Raw genomic sequence first — 18,020 nt, forward strand, 5'->3', positions numbered from 1 at the left:
TTTCGGCCACCATGAACCGAGCAGCACAGCTTCCGCACACAAATTCTGCTCTCCCGCTCTTGCAGCTCTAGCGAGCTTCCTGCCTCCGTGAAAGCTACAGAAGACAACCGTTTACCGCCTTTTATCGGCCATCTTGAATCGAACAGCTCTCCTACGTTTTGCGCCCTTTTTCCATAATTACCCATGCAGGCGCCATAGCGCAGCAAGCATGAAGCCCACTCAGATCTCCTCTGCAGTTTTGACTATTATAAATACCTCACGCATTATCCTGCAAAACCGGGAGTCAGCGCTATTTAACTTTATTTCCAGCTCCTTAATCACCTTAAGACAGTTCAGAGTAAATGAAATGTTTTTCCATTGTAAGCGACTGCTACAGTAGCCACAGGAGTGTTACATGATCACAAATGAGAAAGAGAATGGGGCATGTGATTCTGAATGAGAGGGGTCCACAAAACAACCTGTGAATTAAAAAGTGGCCTACACTGTGAAAGAGTTTAGGAATGCCTGGCCCACGCTTTTTGCAAATTTCATTGAAATGTGCTTTTATAGTGACCTCTTCATATGCAACCAACCTAGACCGCCTCCTTATTAGCCCTTTCCTGGCTAGGTCTTACTCATTAATGAAACACTTAGACCCACAGCTAGTTTCTCTGCAATCTCTCTCTTGACTAAACCCAGGTTGCCCTTATACCTCCCAGCAGGCCTGGTTCTTAGTCACATGATCCCCAACACATGACTTCTGTACTCATTGCCTTCATCTGGGGAGGCAGACTAAAGTGCCAAACCCCACCCTGACCCACCCCACCCCACCCAAAAGGGTTAACTCAGCCCAGGCCAAGATATTTGAGGGATGACATCCTTCCAGAAAAATTATCCTCCTAACTTTCAATACTCAAGATCAGTTGATACTCAGCTGGAATAAGAGTTTTTATTTCTTCCAAAACTCCTTTCCCCCCACCCCTTGTTAATGCTTACTACAGCAACTTTAGTTAGTATAATTATCAGTCCTGACAGCACCTCCACCAACATATGGTGCTGTATTTCTGTTTTAGGGTGAAGCTGTAGTCTTGTATGTTATGTGTTGTGTCTGATCGGGGGGTTAATGGGCAGTCAAGTCCTGCCTGTATGTGCTAGAGTTGTTACTTTCAGTGTTCCAGGAATTCCTTTGCTTTGTATAAGTGAGTATTACAATACTCTTATCTATATAAAAGTCAACTCCTTTTCTGGATCCTGCTAAGCTCCTGGCCTCAGTGGTATCCTGTAGAAATGAGTCCCACAGGCAGTGTGCGGGAAAGTACTTCAGGTGATTAATTTTGAATTTGATACCTTTCGTTATACTGACTGTCTTCTTGTTGCTGTGGTTTGAGACTGAATTAAGAAACATTTGAAGAAACTGAAAGATGGCAAATCCTGACATGAGAGTTCACTTCCTTTACACTGTAGAAACTTTCATAGAATCACAGTGCATCCAACAGTGATGTGCAGTTTATATTTGCAAGAAGAAAGCTGAGTACAAACCAGACCAGTCAGACATTATGTTAAACATGCAAAGAATGGAAAAGTACAAAGTCTGACAGCATAGAAACAATGTATAATGCAAGGAGTATAAGATTTCCACATGCTATTTCTTGTGAAATGTGTGTTAATTACTTTAGTCCCCCATTTACAGTCAAGAGCCAAACAAGAGTCACATTCAAAATAGCAGATCGTCAGTCCCTGCAGCAGTCGTGACCAAACGTACTGACCCTCTGAGCCACATAACACAATCTTCAGACGTTCGAGAGCCAGGGTTCACAAGCCGGGCCTTGGAGCTTCAGCCCTGTGGGATGCGAGGTCTCAGGGCTTCTGCCTCGGAGGAGGCGCCTGCCAGGGCTTCAGGCCGACTCCTGTTGAAGTGCTGAGCCCCAGCAAGCACACCCCTGGGGCTGCAGCCCCGAGACCTCCCTCCCTGCTGGGCAGAAGTCAGAGTCAATGCATGGGAGGGGCACCGGGGGGTCATATGCCCACCCAAATTTTTGCCAGGGTTTGCTGGCCCCACGCAGTCACATGATGTCACCAGGGCTCCTCCCTGCATGGCAGCTGATGGAGCCAGCAAGCTGGAAGCTGCAGCCATGGGAGAGGCAGCAGCGAACAGCTGGGAGCTGCAGGGAGAGTGCTGCTTTTGCTGCTTTCTCTCCCTGCAGAGCTAAAGCAGCGGCCCCTCCCTGTTATCACCTGGGAGTTGCAGGTGGGTATGGTAGGTGGAGAATGGGCATGGGGGCTAGGGTGACCAGACAGCAAGTGTGAAAAATCAGGACGCGGGTGGGGGGTAATAGGAGACTATATAAGAAAAAGATCAAAAAATCGGGACTGTCCCTATAAAATCGGGACATCTGTCACCCTAGGGGGGGCCCACATGAGCCGCACTTTACTGTAAAAGAGCTGCATGTGGCCTGCATGTAGGCTCAACATACATAATGAGTGAATGTTCTAGCAGTGTATTGTTGTACAAAGAAAGTGACAAGGTAAACTATGAGCGGGGTTCATTGATGCAGTCTAGTAAAACCTGATCTCTTCACTGCATGTACACATCTAACAACAGGCAAGAAAGAAGAGACAGAATTATTTTCTTCCTAAAATGGCATAATAGAGCTTTCCTGTTTTCTTGACCTGAATCTCTCTGAAACCAGCTGCAGTGAAGAGCTTGCTGTACTCGGCTGGCGTTCGTTCTTTTCCTTCAGTTTGAACCAACATCATCAGATTGAAGAGCTGGGCTTCAACAGGCCCAGTTTTGTCTTCATTCAAAAGTGTTTCAACCAACAGCACGCCGCCCCCTGGTGGGATAAAGAGATTTAAAAACATGTTGATTTGTCAGAGAAGGACACTAAAGCTGATTTTTCAACAGCATTTTCAGGTATTTCCATAACCTTGGAGATCCCCTTTATATTAAAAGAAAAATCATGTTATATTGCTTCAGTAGTTAATGAAATAGCAAGAGGGATTCTATGCATCAATTAGCTATTATTTCCTGTACTTCAAAGTAGAGAGTGAAGGGGAACCTAGTAGCTGTGATTGAAACATTTATTTACTCCAGCGGAAATGCACCAGAGATGTGGCTGCTCGGCATCTCTGAAAATCAAGCCCCATGGCTAGAGTTTTAAAATAATTTAGGCATCTAAAACTGCACATTGGCAATTTTCAAAAAATTGAATGGGTGCCTACCAACATCATAGGCACCTGAATAACTTTAAAAATGTGGCCTTGCATGTCTAAAGTGTATGCCCAAACCTAGAAGCTAGAGTTGCCAAATTTGGATGGATGTATTCATGGAGGTTTTGTCAGATGTCATAATCTTTAATAAAGATGAATCTTTAATTCCTGGAGATGCCAGGACAATTCTAGAAACTCAGCAATATTGCTAGAAGCAAATTTTCAAGTTGGCCATTCTTACTGATGGGGTCTGGATGCAAATCACTAATGTAAAAGGAGAAAGTCTTTCATTGAAATGGCCCTTTAAAAAAACCCTGTCCAAACCAAATGATATCTATAAGTCTGTATTTTGCAAAGAGGAAAACATACCAGGCTTGCAAGCCTTGTGGATTTTTGCTAGTAGCTGCATACACTTGTCATCTGCCCAGTCATGCAGGACCCTCGCCAGAATGTACAGGTCAGCTTCTGGTATTGGATCTTTAAAAAAATCTCCTGTAACAAAAAGAAAAAGAATGCAAAAAACAGGCCTGAATAAGCAAACATTTCCAATCTGGTACTGGGAAAAGTACATGCTAGCTCCAAAACTGTTTGAGAGACTTGCTGGCAAGCTACACTCTTCTGGCTTGTCATGCTGCGTATTCACAGCCCACTTAGGGGGCAAATCTCCCAGTATTGGATAATTGGTGATGTGCTCTTTATCCATCCACTTGTATGCCGATTTCATTTCTCTCTCTCTCTCTTTCTCTCCGTTTCCTCTCTGCTTCAGCCATATAAACCAGCTGTCACACTTCTCTGTCTTTGCTTTTAGGTCATCCCCCGTCCCCTCCACTTCTTCCCCTGCTTCACTGCTGGGTCCCCTTTCTCTATCTCTCCCCTCCTCTCCTGACCCCCACCCTCCAAAATTGACCCTTTATTTCTATTTAAATAGTAAAACTAAACACCTAAAATCAACATACTCCAACACTGGTGTGATGGATGATGCTATATGATTGAGGATAACTATATTTATCATAGCTGGTATCACTATTATACAATTGCAACAAACTTTGTACAAAGTATGTCATGTAAGATAACAATGGAAAATGCTAACAAATCCTGTTTAAATCTATGTATCATCACTGTATGTGAAGTTATGATATTGGCTATGTATTTGTATCTCAAATGTGTTTGTTCTTGGAGTGACGCCCACAAGGATGTTTACATCCGGTCTCAACAACCCATTGTGAATGTACTATCCAAGTGTGGAAGGGCTATTAGAAAGAATCATCTTTCCAGATAGCCTCTTCCTGAGGATGCCTCAGATAGCAAGGAGCCAATGGCGTCTAATGTGATTCAGCAAAACATGTATGGACATGTGGTGGGGACATGTGGCCTAAGAATCCATGTTGGCCAGTAACTCTCCATGTACCTGTATGATGGCCTTGGCTTGGGACAGTAAATTTCCAGGCACATGGCAGAGGGTATAAATTACAGCGGAGAAAACTCCATCTTGCCTCATTCCTGCTCCAAACTTCTCTGCACTGTAGATTTATAACAAAAGAAGTATTCTAAGCTAGGGACTGAGGCCCTTCCAAGCTTTTGGAAGTTTGCCAGAGAGACTTCTGCAAATCAACAGACTATTACATCAAAGCTACAAACCTGATCTCAGGACTTAGCAATTTTTTTTTGTAATGTACATATCTTTTGCCTATTTTAGAACTTTCTTCTTTATTTTTAATACATTCTTAGTTAGTTTACTAAACATTGACTGGCAGCGTGATTTTGGTAAGATCTGAAATATTTATTGACCTGGGACCTGTGGCTAATCCTTTGAGATTGAGAAACCTTAATGTACAGGTTTCAGAGTAGCAGCCGTGTTAGTCTGTATCAGCAAAAAGAACAGGAGTACTTGTGGCACCTTAGAGACTAACAAATTTATTAGAGCATAAGCTTTCGTGGACTACAGCCCACTTCTTCGGATGCATATAGAATGGAACATATATTGAGGAGATATATATACACACATACAGAGAGCATAAACAGGTGGGAGTTGTCTTACCAACTCTGAGAGGCCAATTAATTAAGAGAAAAAAAAACTTTTGAAGTGATAATCAAGATAGCCCAGTACAGACAGTTTGATAAGAAGTGTGAGTTTGTTTTTCTTTTTACATTGCTGTTTAATAGGGATTATGCTCAAGGACATGGAATATATTTGCATCCTCGGCACCTAATAGCTCAGCTTCATCAGATGAGTAAACAAGTTCAAAGGGTATACATTGCTCATGAGATTCTGTTATAATGAAACACGGTCCCTTCAGCACATTTTTCTTTGCATATGAGCACACACAAAATGAACCAAGTTTACCTTCATGGAAAGTGATCCGACGTTCTTCTGGGGGTACAAAACGCTCCTTTGCCACTTGCACTACTTTAGGTAGGTCATAAATTGTGACGGTAGAGTTTGGGTACAAAGAAATACATTCCTGGGCCAAACCACCTGCACATCCTTATAGTGAAAGTGAAATACAGGGTAAATGCTCAAATATAACAATATTGGTCATTTTTATAACATCTTGCATCTAAGAAACTTTCATAGATTCTAGGACTGGAAGGGACCTCGAGAGGTCATCGAGTCCAGTCCCCTGCCCGCATGGCAGGACCAAATACTGTCTAGACCATCCCTGATAGACATTTATCTAACCTACTCTTAAATATCTCCAGAGATGGAGATTCCACAACCTCCCTAGGCAATTTATTCCAGTGTTTAACCACCCTGACAGTTAAGAACTTTTTCCTAATGTCCAACCTAGACCTCCCTTGCTGCAGTTTAAACCCATTGTTTCTGGTTCTATCCTTAGAGGCTAAGGTGAATAAGTTTTCTCCCTCCTCCTTATGACACCCTTTTAAATACCTGAAAACTGCAATCATGTCCCCTCTCAGTCTTCTCTTTTCCAAACTAAACAAACCCAATTCTTTCAGCCTTCCTTCATAGGTCATGTTCTCAAGACCTTTAATCATTCTTGTTGCTCTTCTCTGGACCCTTTCCAATTTCTCCACATCTTTTTTAAAATGCGGTGCCCAGAACTGGACACAATACTCCAGCTGAGGCCTAACCAGAGCAGAGTAGAGCGGAAGAATGACTTCTTGTGTCTTGCTCACAACACACCTGTTAATGCATCCCAGAATCATGTTTGCTTTTTTTGCAACAGCATCACACTGTTGACCTATATTTAGCTTGTGGTCCCCTATAACCCCTAGATCCCTTTCTGCCGTACTCCTTCCTAGACAGTCTCTTCCCATTCTGTATGTGTGAAACTGATTTTTTAACTTAGACTGCAATGAACTCAGATTCATGCCGCCTTGCGAGATAGGTTAATGTTAGTATCCATTTTTACAGAAGGAGACACTGAAGTACAAAAAAGGTAAGTGATTTGTTCATGGTCTCCCAGCCTATCTCCGAAATAAGACCCAATTCTTCTGTTTCCCAATCCTGTGATCTAATCACTGGACCATAAAGGGTATTGCTTTAAAACAACATAGTATGATGCAACTACAGCCGGCTGGAAATTTTCAAAGGAAGAGTGTTTTCTTTCAAAGAAATGGCCATTCTGAATATGAAATTTTTGTGCAATATTGATTTTATCTAAATTTTAATTTTCATGAAATGTTTATGACTTTTTTTTAAATAAAATATATAACTAGAAGTATTTTTCACTGAAAGCCTGTATTTTGGTAAAGAGGAAATGGAGATCACCATTTTATTGTTTTCCATCAAACATGAGAATTTAAACAAATAAAATTGGGTCTGTTTTGAACACTGGAAAACAAAAAGGTCAATTTTTTGGTGAAAATATTCTGAAATTTTTTCCACCCGCATTAGATTAAACTAAAAGCCAAAGTACAAGTGACCTACTACAACAGATAGTCCCCTTAGCTAAAACTGACGGACCATTCCTCTGTTTTAAAGCTCCCATCTTCAGTCATTAGGATGGCATGTAGCATAATAATAATACTTAGCCTCTTATATAGTGTTATTAAATTAGCACCTGGCCTTAAAGTCTATAGTGCTATTAATCTACAAATATCAAAGCACTTTAGAAAGGAGGCACATTTTGTTATCTCCATTGTTCAGATGGGACAACAGAGGCCCACAGAGGGGAAATGACTTGCCTATGGTCATCCAGCAGGCCAGGGGCAGAGCTGGGATAGAACACAAGTCTCCTGTGTCCCAGCATAGTCACAATCAGCACAGTCGCTGCAGCAATGCATTAGAACTCAAGGCACCCTTCCCTACAAGCTGGATTTCAAAAGCCCTTACCTCCTCCCATTAGGGTTACACCAAAGCCAGGTCTTGGTATATAGAAAATGCCACACTGAGACATGAGCAAAATAACTGAATTGTTAAAAATGGAAAAGATTCACATCCAGCATCCAGTATTCACCATTCAAAACATTACCATACAGTTAATGTCCAGGATGGGTTTTGTTTCTATTGTAAAAAAAAACAAAGCCCAGAGGGGGAAAGAAACTGGTGAGGAGCGTGACTTGAGTTATTTTACATTAAAAGGAAAGCATATGTTAAGGTGATTTTTACCATGATATTAAATTCATGTTTTTCTCACTGTTTAAAACAACAAACTGAAACTGACCTGGTTTCTCTGCATAAGATTGCAGGCAGTGAGCATTCAACAATGGCCTGCTCCAAAGATCAGTGGAGTCAATGGGACAATTCCCATCAACTATTTTAGGGTTTGGATTCAGACCAAAAAGGGCACCAAAAGATTTTCTGTACATAGACTTTGCAAACAGAAAGAAGGATGGGAGGGAAGCAAGTGGTCCAAATTTTGAGACTACCAAAGTGAATAGTGGCTCTTCAGTATTAATTCTATACAAACAGCCACCAAGAACACTTTTAAATCCCTTGTAATAAAAACACTGATTCCAGTCTGAGAAGCACAGAAGAAATCTCAAGACAACCAGTACATTGGTCTTGGGGAGAAGGCAGGAGAGGGGGAAAGGGACTTAAGTTGTGTTCAAGTGACGAGTGGGGCCTGGGACAATCTGGAAAGATTCCATGGCTATGAATACATTAACCTTCAGGATAACTTACTTACTTCCAGCTTGCCTGCCCTACCTTGCCAGCAACGCATCTGGTGAAAAGTTTTCTGGGATACCCCAGCACCCTGGCTCCTCAGGAGCTCCTGTGGTGGGGTTGCTACAGAGCAGAGCTCCCTCCAAGAAGCATTTTTCATTTGGGAAACTTTGAAATATTCCGTCTCCAGGAACACTTTGGTGTTTCCAAGATGAAGTATTGAAGAATTTCTCTTCTGCAAAAATGTTTGAAATTTTGGCTTTTCATCCCAATTTCGGATACAGTTTATTTCTAAAATCTTGAAACAATTGCAGTGTGAGATTCATTTTCCCAGCCAAATCTACTTAAAATTAAATAGTTGGAGGGCAGAACAGAGCATGCTTACGGACCCTGATTCACCCAGGTGTTTAAGCACAGGCCAATCCTTAAATACATGATAATTCCAATTGAGGCTGAATCAGGGCCGTGGACATGGAAATAACCCAACAAATGCAGTCAAGAAAACCTTGAAATAATAATACACAACGCTGAAAACATTACTATCATATGTAGCAGATTTTAATACATCACTTGGCTCGCAGAAGTGATTGTGGTGTGACTGCAGAATTTTGACATCCAAACTGTAGGGCTATATTTGCTGCCATCAAGGACATACAATGGCAGAGGCTGTTCTAAGGCTATGAATGGCTCCAGCGGAAAATTGTCATCAATATTTGTCAGAAAATCATAGGTAAGGCCATTGCAAAGAAGAATAAGACACAGCTGAGGCATACTGAATGCCCTTAGGGGATGAGAAGTGAAAATGGCCAGAGCAGATTAGCCAGACTTCATTTCTGCTTTCTGTGTTTTAGAAACTTGGGAGAGCAAAACAGCAGGGGAGATGTAGTAATGGAGATTGCATGGTGCTATAAATCCTGACAGGATTGAAATACAGAGACAACGGTAAAGCTGTTTAGGGGTAAGAAGTATGCAGGCAATTCACCAACCTAAAGTCACAGAATGAAGTGAAGAGTAGCCTGGAAGCTGTTCTGGTAGAATTTCTTAAGCAATGGCAGAAGAAAAACCTACCAAACCAGTGAGAAGGAAAATAAGCAGCTACTTAGATCTATGGGGTTCTTTAGACTCAGGAAAACATTCTGCATTCTAATGCTTTTATCATTTTCAAATTTGTATACGACTTTGGCTCAAAATGTAAAATGCTTCCTTTGTGATTGATCCTGGCCAGGTACTCTGCCCTGTTTTTCCATTACTCACACAGGTCGTAGAACAAGTGCAGTATTTATCCATAGCTTACCAAAGAAAACAGTTCAACGTTCTGATGACACTTACCTCCCAGATCATAAATGACAGTGAAAGGTGAAAGGTCAAATGCAGCAATCACATCTCTGCCATACATCTTCCAAAAATCATTCAAGAAATACATAAATTTGATCATCTCTTCTTCTGATCTAGTGATTTGAAAGAACATTATTTGTAGCACAAGGAAATTATGACACATTCATTGATGGCTAGCATCATATAACTCTTGTGCTTTTAGCTGAAATACTATATTAAACCCTGTTTCTCTGCCAGCATGCACAATCGTCTCTTTTGATCACTATTAAAATAAACGTACATTAGCAGACATTCAAAATATTAAGAATAAATCCACCCTGTTTCATATCCTACATTTTAATGAGACTTATTGTAAGTTACACTTATCATCTAGCAGTGCGCTATGATGCTAGGCCTAAAGGTCGCCAGCTGTTTTTCATTGAACAGAATTTTCCATTCTACCAAATATTCTACATAGCAAATTGTTCATGATAGGCTGCCAGTAAGAACTTGATGCTTAGATACCAAGGTGATGAGCACCTTAGACATACCAGAGACTCAGCACTGGATGCCATTGAAATGACGGGGTTATCATGTGAATAGGACTAATCACCGTATTTCACAGTAGAAAATAGAAAAGTCATCCACATAAAAGAAAAGCATAAAACTCCCAACACTAAATTGATTATTACCTGTAGAGAGCCCCAAAGAGGTCTTCTGATGAAATACCAAATGCTCGATCATACTGGTTTTTCCCATCCCTTAAAGAAAAATAAATATGGGATATTTCTGCTTTAGCACCTTACTGCATTGGTGACAATTTTGGCTTATTAAGGTACTCATTTTATTCTACTTATTAAGGTATAAGTGTTACCCTTTGTATTATTGCTTTGATCAGGGATTCTGAAATGCGGCCACCAACCGCTTTTCCTCCAGCCATGGGGATGCCTGCAGCAGGTACTTCGGCCCTGGGGTGGCAGGGCTTCAGAGGCCCCAGCGCTTCAGGAGTCAGGGCACAGGGTCCCCTGGGGCAGCCAAGCTCCCAAACCACATCCATGGGGAAGCGAGGCCCCCCGGACAGTGGCAGCTGCAAGATTCCCATCCCCCATCTGGTGGCAGCGGGGTCCCCTCGGGTAGCCGGGCTTCCAGCCCCTGGCCCTCAGGCTATCGGACTCCAGCCCCCATTACTGGGACAGTGGGGCTCTCAGGGCAATGGGGCTTCAGGGGCCCAATGCTTCGGCAGGTGGTGCAGTACAACCCCTTTGGGGCAGCCTAGGTCCTGGCCCCTATCCATGGGGGAAGTGGAGCCCCCAAGGGTAGAGAGGGCAGCTGGGCTCCCAGTCCCAGGGCACCTGGGATCCCAGTCCAGGGCCCCCAGTGGGACTTCAGGCCCCTGGTGGCCATGGAGCTCCTGGCCCACAGGGCAGCATGGCCACCATCATGAGTTGGCTGCATCCAGAGGCCTCAAATAAAACTGGGTGTGGGGAGAACCCCTGGCTTGTTCATTCTGAACGCTGTTTGTGCCACACCAGAAGATTCAGAAAGGAAATCAGTCTCTTCTTTGTTATTATTTTATGTTCATTATTGGACACCACAAAGAGGAAGGAAACACAACTGCTATTTGATGTACCAGAGACAGGGCTCAGATCCTCAGCTGGTGTAAATTGACACAGCTCCATAAAGAGCTGTGCTGACTTGTACAGGCTGAGATTCTGGCCCAATATACACTGACTTCCTTCCTCACTTTCTTCTGCCTTTGGCAACAGAACCAGTTAGGATCCCTGCAAGCATCCCTCAGTCACTATTCATCATCATTTGCCTGGCCGACGGCTTCCCTCCACAGAAACTATTATCATGATTAAATGTTCCCCGTGAGACACACCAAATAAGCATAGTATAGAAGTCTGTTTCCTGACTCTGCAGTGAATTCATCCACTGAAGCACTAGCAAACATAAGTTCGTGTAGTAGTAGTTCAACATGCTTCCTAAACAATTACCAGTCAGTGTCACCCAGGAGGTGTGTGGGTTACATATCTCATCATTTTCTATTGTTTCCCCGGAGACACGCCTCTTCCTGAGCAGCTTCATAAATGTAGCAAAGTGCTTTATTGCAATAGATGTTGGCACATGAATTTTGTACAAACGACATAAGATTTCATCTCCTTACCTCACAGCATCTGTCAGGTAGTGCCAGCAAAAATAGATGGTTTTGGAGTAGTACATCAAACAATGATACTGAGACTTGGGACTTGATTTTGTAAGGTAGAGGTTGGAAAGCTCTGTGTTCCTGTAAAAGGCTAAAGGGAAAAAGAAGGTAAGTTAACATTTACAAACTTGTCATTGTGCAAAGCCTGTTTTACAGCATAATCCGTGTAACAAGAACAAGCTGTAGGAATGCAACCAAAGCAACAAGGAAACTGCAGGAGATTCCCCACTCTAGATAGACCAGAGATAGAGGAAGGTGTGGGAGCACGCATGCATAGCATACCATAGCTACCCATCAGATTCTGCAAGATCTGGAATGAAGGATTCCAGGATATAAAAAGCACACCCCAGCACCCTCACCATTTCTTTGTGAAAGTGTATAAGCCAAACGCCTGTAGTGTCATCTCTTTCCACTATGCTTTTTAGTGTAGGTGCTCAAAAGCATCTTATTTCAGCAATAATACCTAACATACCAGTCTTTTTTCACCTGATGAGGAAACCAAGAGGGAGAGTTAAGTCCCCAGGACATAAAACCACCCATTATCCCTAACTTGAGTAGCTCACACACTTCTGAGGCCATCTACTGCTACTGAATTTCAACATTCTCACTGGCTGATTATGGGAGTCATCTGACAGATGCAAAGTTTTGGGCTCTTACTATGCTTAATATATGTCTTTCATGGACAGATATATGGGCTGGTATAGAATGTGTTCTCTCTCTTACAGCACAGGCAAACTGCCACTGAATTCAATGAGAGTCAGATTAGGCTTTAAATCTGTTTCTCAACTGTGTGTGATGGGAAGACTGGGGTCTGGGCAGTTCCAGGAGAGTCGCTGTGTGGGCTCTACACCCAGGCAGCTGCCACAGCGGAGAAAAGTTCCTCTGAAGCATCCAGCTGAACTTCTATTAGCAGGGTGGATGCTGCCTCATTTGTGCTCCTGCAGCTGGCCTGGTTGCCATGGAAAGGGTGTAGGTGTTTTCAGAAGAGGCCACAGATTTCTAAATGCTTGTCTACATGGTGAAATGGACTGGAATAGCTGTTTGGTAAAAGCTCCCCATGTTGACAGCTTAGTTTAATCCACCTTGGAAGTGGATCAAGCTAAACTGGAACAAGCCAACTGTTATTCCACTGTGGAATGGCTATAGCACTTTAAATTCCCCCATCCTTATTCCAAAATAACTTCCCCTTATAGATGTGGCCTAAGAGAAGAGAAGGTATGTGTAAAAAGGCCACTCTTCTTGGATGTGGAGTACCTTAGAGACTAACAAACGTATTTGAGCATAAGCTTTTGTGTGCTAAAACCCACTTCATCGGATGCATGCAGTGGAAAACACAGTAGTGTCACCGAAACATCGGGTCCACCTAGCTGAGAGCCAATTACAGCCAGACAGGGATAAGGAAGAGTTGCTTTATTCTGCAGAAGAAAGGAGAACCTTGCACCTTGGTACAAAGACTCTGTCTTACACACATTTTACCATTCCTTTATACACATTCAGACAAAGGCCCTTGCCGTGTTAACATTTGATTGGTGGTTGTCAGACCCGTGCTTTTGCTATCTGGTCAGTGAAAACCGGCTTGGGACCAGCTTCAACTACCTTAAGGCCTTGAAAGGGAAGACAGTTGAAAAGTTCAGGCTACTGTGTATTTAAGGTGTTTGCTTTTATCTAATGGCCGCTGGCTGACATAAGGGCAATTCGGGCCTGACAAGTTTAAAACTTGTTTAAAACTTGTCAGGCCCGTTATGCAATTTGCGATTAAGCTGGAGGGACAGATACTGGGTTTTTTTATGGACAGCAGAGCTTTTGATTATAGCATTACACAGGCATTTGGCACATTGTATTATTATTTAAATAACACATAGAAAGAAAAGAAAGAAAAGAATTTATTTAACAATTGTTTGAAAGAGCCCCATAAACCATGACCTAAGGTTTGGAAGGAGGTTTTTAAAATTAAAGGTGTGATTAAGAGATACAGCATGGAAAATAACAGCAGCATTTTTAATGGTGTGTAAATTTTGCTTAATTAAGCTGGAATGATTAAGATAGAAATAACATTTTTTTTTATGTGAGCATAAGCGCCCCCCCAATTGGTTTATATGCTTGGAAGGAGCATTGAGAACGTCTGCATTTTTACTTAGAAAGTTTTTAAGTATGTTTTTATGGCCACAGATTAAATAGTATTTTTGATGTGTTTGTAAGGGCAGTGGGCCAAGCCTGAATATGCTAGATTTTATTGCAATGCTTTTTTAGCTTTAGTGATATTTAACACCATTTTTGTTAGCAATTTTGGGGTTATAGAACTAAGGGCGAAGATAACATGTGACTTACTAATTTTAGCTTGTACTTGGGTTAGCTGTGCTCCAATTTTTTATTATGTTTTTGGTTTTTAAAAATATTTTAAACTGCTGCTGCATTATTGGCCCCATCCCAAAGGGATTCGGTTAAGTTTTTTTTTTTTTTTTTTTTTTAGAGGAAATAACCTAAGCTTTTTGTTGTGCTAATTTAATGGCAGCCCCTTGTGAGCAATTTGGGTATGTAGAGGTGATCTGGAAACTGGATAAGGGTAATAAAAATTTAACAGTTTTTAGTGTAGTGTTAATTACAGTCTATTGATATTTTAATACATTTTTTGGTGTAGTATTATACCATATTTTTAAGCGTGGGTTTTATAAGGTTTTTTTTGCTAGTGTATAATTTTTTGTTTTTTTATTAGGGTTAGTTTTTAATGTTTTTTGTAGGCAGGAATTTCTGGATTTTGGTGGTTTTAATGAAGCAAGTGTTTTTTTTTCTTTTGTTTGTTTTTTGAAATAGTTATGGTTTAGTATTATATAGGGGAGAGGTTACTAGCACATTATTCTAATGGTTTTGCGTTTTTTAAAAAAATTTAAAGGCACAGTAGGTTTGTCAGTGGACAAGGGAGAAGTTACTAGCACTTTACCTTGTTTTTTTTTGTTTGTTTGTTTGTTTGTTTGTTTTTTGCTGTTTAAAAGGCACAGCAGAGCTAGGAGGAGAAATAGGCTTATTAGTTGGAGAGTTTTTTTGAGGTGGAGGGGTCTTTTTACAGTGAGAAGCATGGGTTTAGGTAGGCAGTTTTTGGCACTTTACAGCGGTGTTGGTGGTTAACAGGACTTGGAAAGGGCCTTTTTAGCATAGAGCCAAAGCAGGTTTTTGTTGGTGGATTTTTACATAGATTTAGGTGTTTTGTTTTAATGAATGGCAGGGCTGCTAGGGTTTTTGGGTAGCACTTCTTTTATTTGTGAGAAAAAAAACCTAACTATTTTATTAATGCCTGGCAGTGTTTTGCAGATTTTATAGTTGCTTGGGCACATTTAGGCCCCCCTTTTCTTGGCAGTTAGCCAAGTTTTAGCTGTGGGCAGTGTTTTTGAATGGGGCCAGCATTTTATTTTTGGACTCAGCTTGCTAGCGATTTTTTTTTAATTTGTTTTTTTGTTTGTTTGTTTTGGGTTTTTTTGGCTTTTTTTAATTTACAAAGGAAATTTTTATTTTTTACTTATATACTTTTTTTAATAATGAACACATACATATTGCTATTATACAGTACATTAGTTTTATTACTTAATGTATGCTATGTATACCCTTTTAGTAAAATTACTTTATTATAGAGCTTTGGAGCAACAAACCAGGACAAGCACACCCACTTTTGAGGAGTCCACTCGGTACAACCTTTGGTGTTTAATAGCTTTTTTTTTTTTTTTTAGCCCTTTGGCTAGAAATTTGAGGTAGCCAGAAGGATCCCATGGGCAATATGGGGAGTGGGTTAATTTTTTATGTTTTTGCATTTAAAGACTGTTGGTATGCAAATGTTAACAATAATTTTGGCCATGGAACACAAAAATAATTTTTATTGCGCCAGTAAATGCATGGTATGTTGAATGCTATTTAGCTGGCATTTGTTTTTGTTTTTTGATGATTTGAAAGACAAAAGAACAGAGGTTTACTGTTTTGGGGCAGTTAAAATATTTTTTTTATATACATATATTTTTGTTGATTTTAGACAAAACAGAGGAATTACTTTATATTTTTTTGTATTTGTTTTATAGGCAGCCCAGGTTTTAGTGGCTTTTGCCTTATTAGTTAGAAAATTCCATTAATATAGATGCTTTTTGGCTTGCTTTTAGATTTAAAGCTATTTATAGCTTAACAAATTTTACTTAAAAAGGGACACAATTAACTTTTTTAGATTTTTTATTGCCTTTTACAGTTGAAGACAGTTGAAAAGTTCAGGCTACTGTGTATTTAAGGTGTTTGCTTTTTTCTAATGGCCGCTGGCTGACATAACGGCTACTAGCTATTAAGGGGGGTCACTAGTAACTTTCACAGTAGGAAGATATATATATATACAGAGGACATGAAAAAATGGGTGTTGCCATACTAACTATAATGAGAGTAATCAGTTAAGGTGGGCTATTATCAGCAGAAGGAAAAAACCTTTTGTAGCGATAATCAGGATGGCTCATTTCCAACCGTTGACAAGAAGGTGTGAGTAACAGTAGGGGGAAAATTAACATGGACAAATAGTTTTTACTTTGTATAATGACCCATCCACTCCCAGTCTTTATTCAAGCCTAATTTAATGGTGTCCAGTTTGCAAATTAATTCCAATTCTGCAGTTTCTCGTTGGAGTCTGTTTTTGAAACTTCAAACACTGCTTGATTTCCATGGAAGGACTGGGGAGAGGATCTCCTGAGAGCTTGATAGCTGGGAGGGCGTGTACGTGTGTGTGATCTATGAGGAGCAATCTGAGGTTGCAAGTAAGTAGAACAACTGTAAAGAGGTTTGTATGCACGGGGCCTGGCATGAACGCTGAATACATTTGTCATTCACTAATTTAAACTGCTCATTTGGAACTGTGGATTTTTGAAATTATCCAAAGACAATGTTACAAGTTATGTATTGTTTGAAAACCCCTCTCACAACAACATTTGTATGCTTCCTGTGTTTAATTCAAAATTAAAAAAAAAAAAAACAACAATGTTCTTGTTTGTTTAAAGCATGCTACTGCTGCTTCCGTCAGCAAAATGTGTGAGTGGAATTTACAGAAAGATCTACCAGCGTTTGCTGCATATGGAATACAACAGATTAGGAAGAGTAGATGTATCTGGTACAGTCTTTTCCTGCTGTCTGTGGGCTTTTCTCCTCATTTGTGCCTGCTAAATAGTGTACTGAGGGCACAAATGAGGCATAGCTCTGTCAATTTCAATGGAGTTCCACCCATTTATACCAGCTGAGGATCTGACCTCTTATCTTTAGCTCAGGAAATCTGAAACTGCACTTTATGTAATAAAGATAATTAATATAAAGATATAAAGACAATTGGCCAAGTTAGCGGGAGATCTTAAAGAAGTCTAAATTAGTTTAACTAATACCATCTTCTGGCCTCCAGACTATATATTCATTACACATCTTACAATATGCTCTTAGATTCCCTTACAGCTGCTTAGACTCAAATTCCCTTACACATGGGTAATTACTATTGCTTGTGAATTTGGTCCAATGAGTTAAATAGGTTCTTAGGAGAAGTGGAAAAGTATCTGTTTTACTCTCTTACTCCTATCCAGGTTCAGTTTTTGTAAATCTGATGCTTTGAGATTTCTCAAATCACATTGTACCTCTTCCCTCATTCTGGCATTTTTGCTTTTAATATTATAATTCAGTCACACACATACTATTTAATGAGGCCTTAAAACCAACAGTGATTTAATTGTTAGTCTTCTCCCTTCCTGACAACATTACCTCCTTCACTTTTCATTTCGACTCCCAGGAGCTTTAATCCCACACAGGCATCAAGCAACCGTTCCATTCCGCTGGCGCTGGTGCCCAACCGTTCAGCAATGGCATCTGAAGACAGGGGCCCTTCTGACTCCAGCAATAGATCAAACACTCCCAATTCACAGGCAGTAAACATAATCTGAAAGCAAACAGGGATGGAGCAGTGGAGTAAGAGAAAGTGCAGATGCTCCCTGATGAGTTTTAATATAATTTCCAGGCATTATTTGTAATCTTACCTTTGAGACTAAAAACCCATTCTTGTATTGAAATAAGAGCTGAGGATAGTCAAGGTCTTGTGTGGAGCTCATTTTCCTTCAGCGCACTGTGAGAGATCCTCTTGCCTTTCTTGTTCAAATAACCTTCGTTTCTACTAGATACAGATCACACTGGGCAGTTCACTTAATCTGATTGGTCAGGAGTGTCCCTAGCCTCTTCCCCAGGGGAGTTGGG

At 40.8% G+C, this 18,020-nt stretch overlaps 1 protein-coding gene across 1 annotated transcript; it reads right to left on the bottom strand.

Moving 5' to 3' along the window:
- Nucleotides 1–1,475: 1,475 nt before the first annotated feature.
- On the bottom strand, nt 1,476–18,020 carry LOC128825760 (acetylserotonin O-methyltransferase-like). The gene is made up of 8 exons (XM_054008530.1): nt 17,807–18,020; nt 17,535–17,709; nt 11,742–11,871; nt 10,267–10,335; nt 9,590–9,708; nt 5,534–5,674; nt 3,559–3,681; nt 1,476–2,813 (listed from the first exon to the last, which is right to left on the bottom strand). The coding sequence occupies exons 1-8, from the start codon at nt 17,876–17,878 to the stop codon at nt 2,602–2,604; spliced, it is 1,041 nt and encodes a 346-aa protein (XP_053864505.1). The 5' UTR covers nt 17,879–18,020; the 3' UTR covers nt 1,476–2,601.

This window comes from Malaclemys terrapin, chromosome 1 (genome assembly GCF_027887155.1).
Source record: "Malaclemys terrapin pileata isolate rMalTer1 chromosome 1, rMalTer1.hap1, whole genome shotgun sequence".
In the NCBI taxonomy this organism is placed as follows: domain Eukaryota; kingdom Metazoa; phylum Chordata; order Testudines; family Emydidae; genus Malaclemys; species Malaclemys terrapin.

Bases quoted from the DNA above. Each gene is read 5' to 3' on its own strand.
- LOC128825760 (XM_054008530.1), bottom strand. From the start codon at position 17,878: ATGAGCTCCACACAAGACCTTGACTATCCTCAGCTCTTATTTCAATAC. The intron at 9,709-10,266 runs GTAATAATCAAT...TCAAATCACTAG, and splicing joins CTCTTTGGGGCTCTCTACAG to ATCAGAAGAAGAGATGATCA. The intron at 3,682-5,533 runs GTAAACTTGGTT...TTTTTGTTACAG, and splicing joins TCGGATCACTTTCCATGAAG to GAGATTTTTTTAAAGATCCA.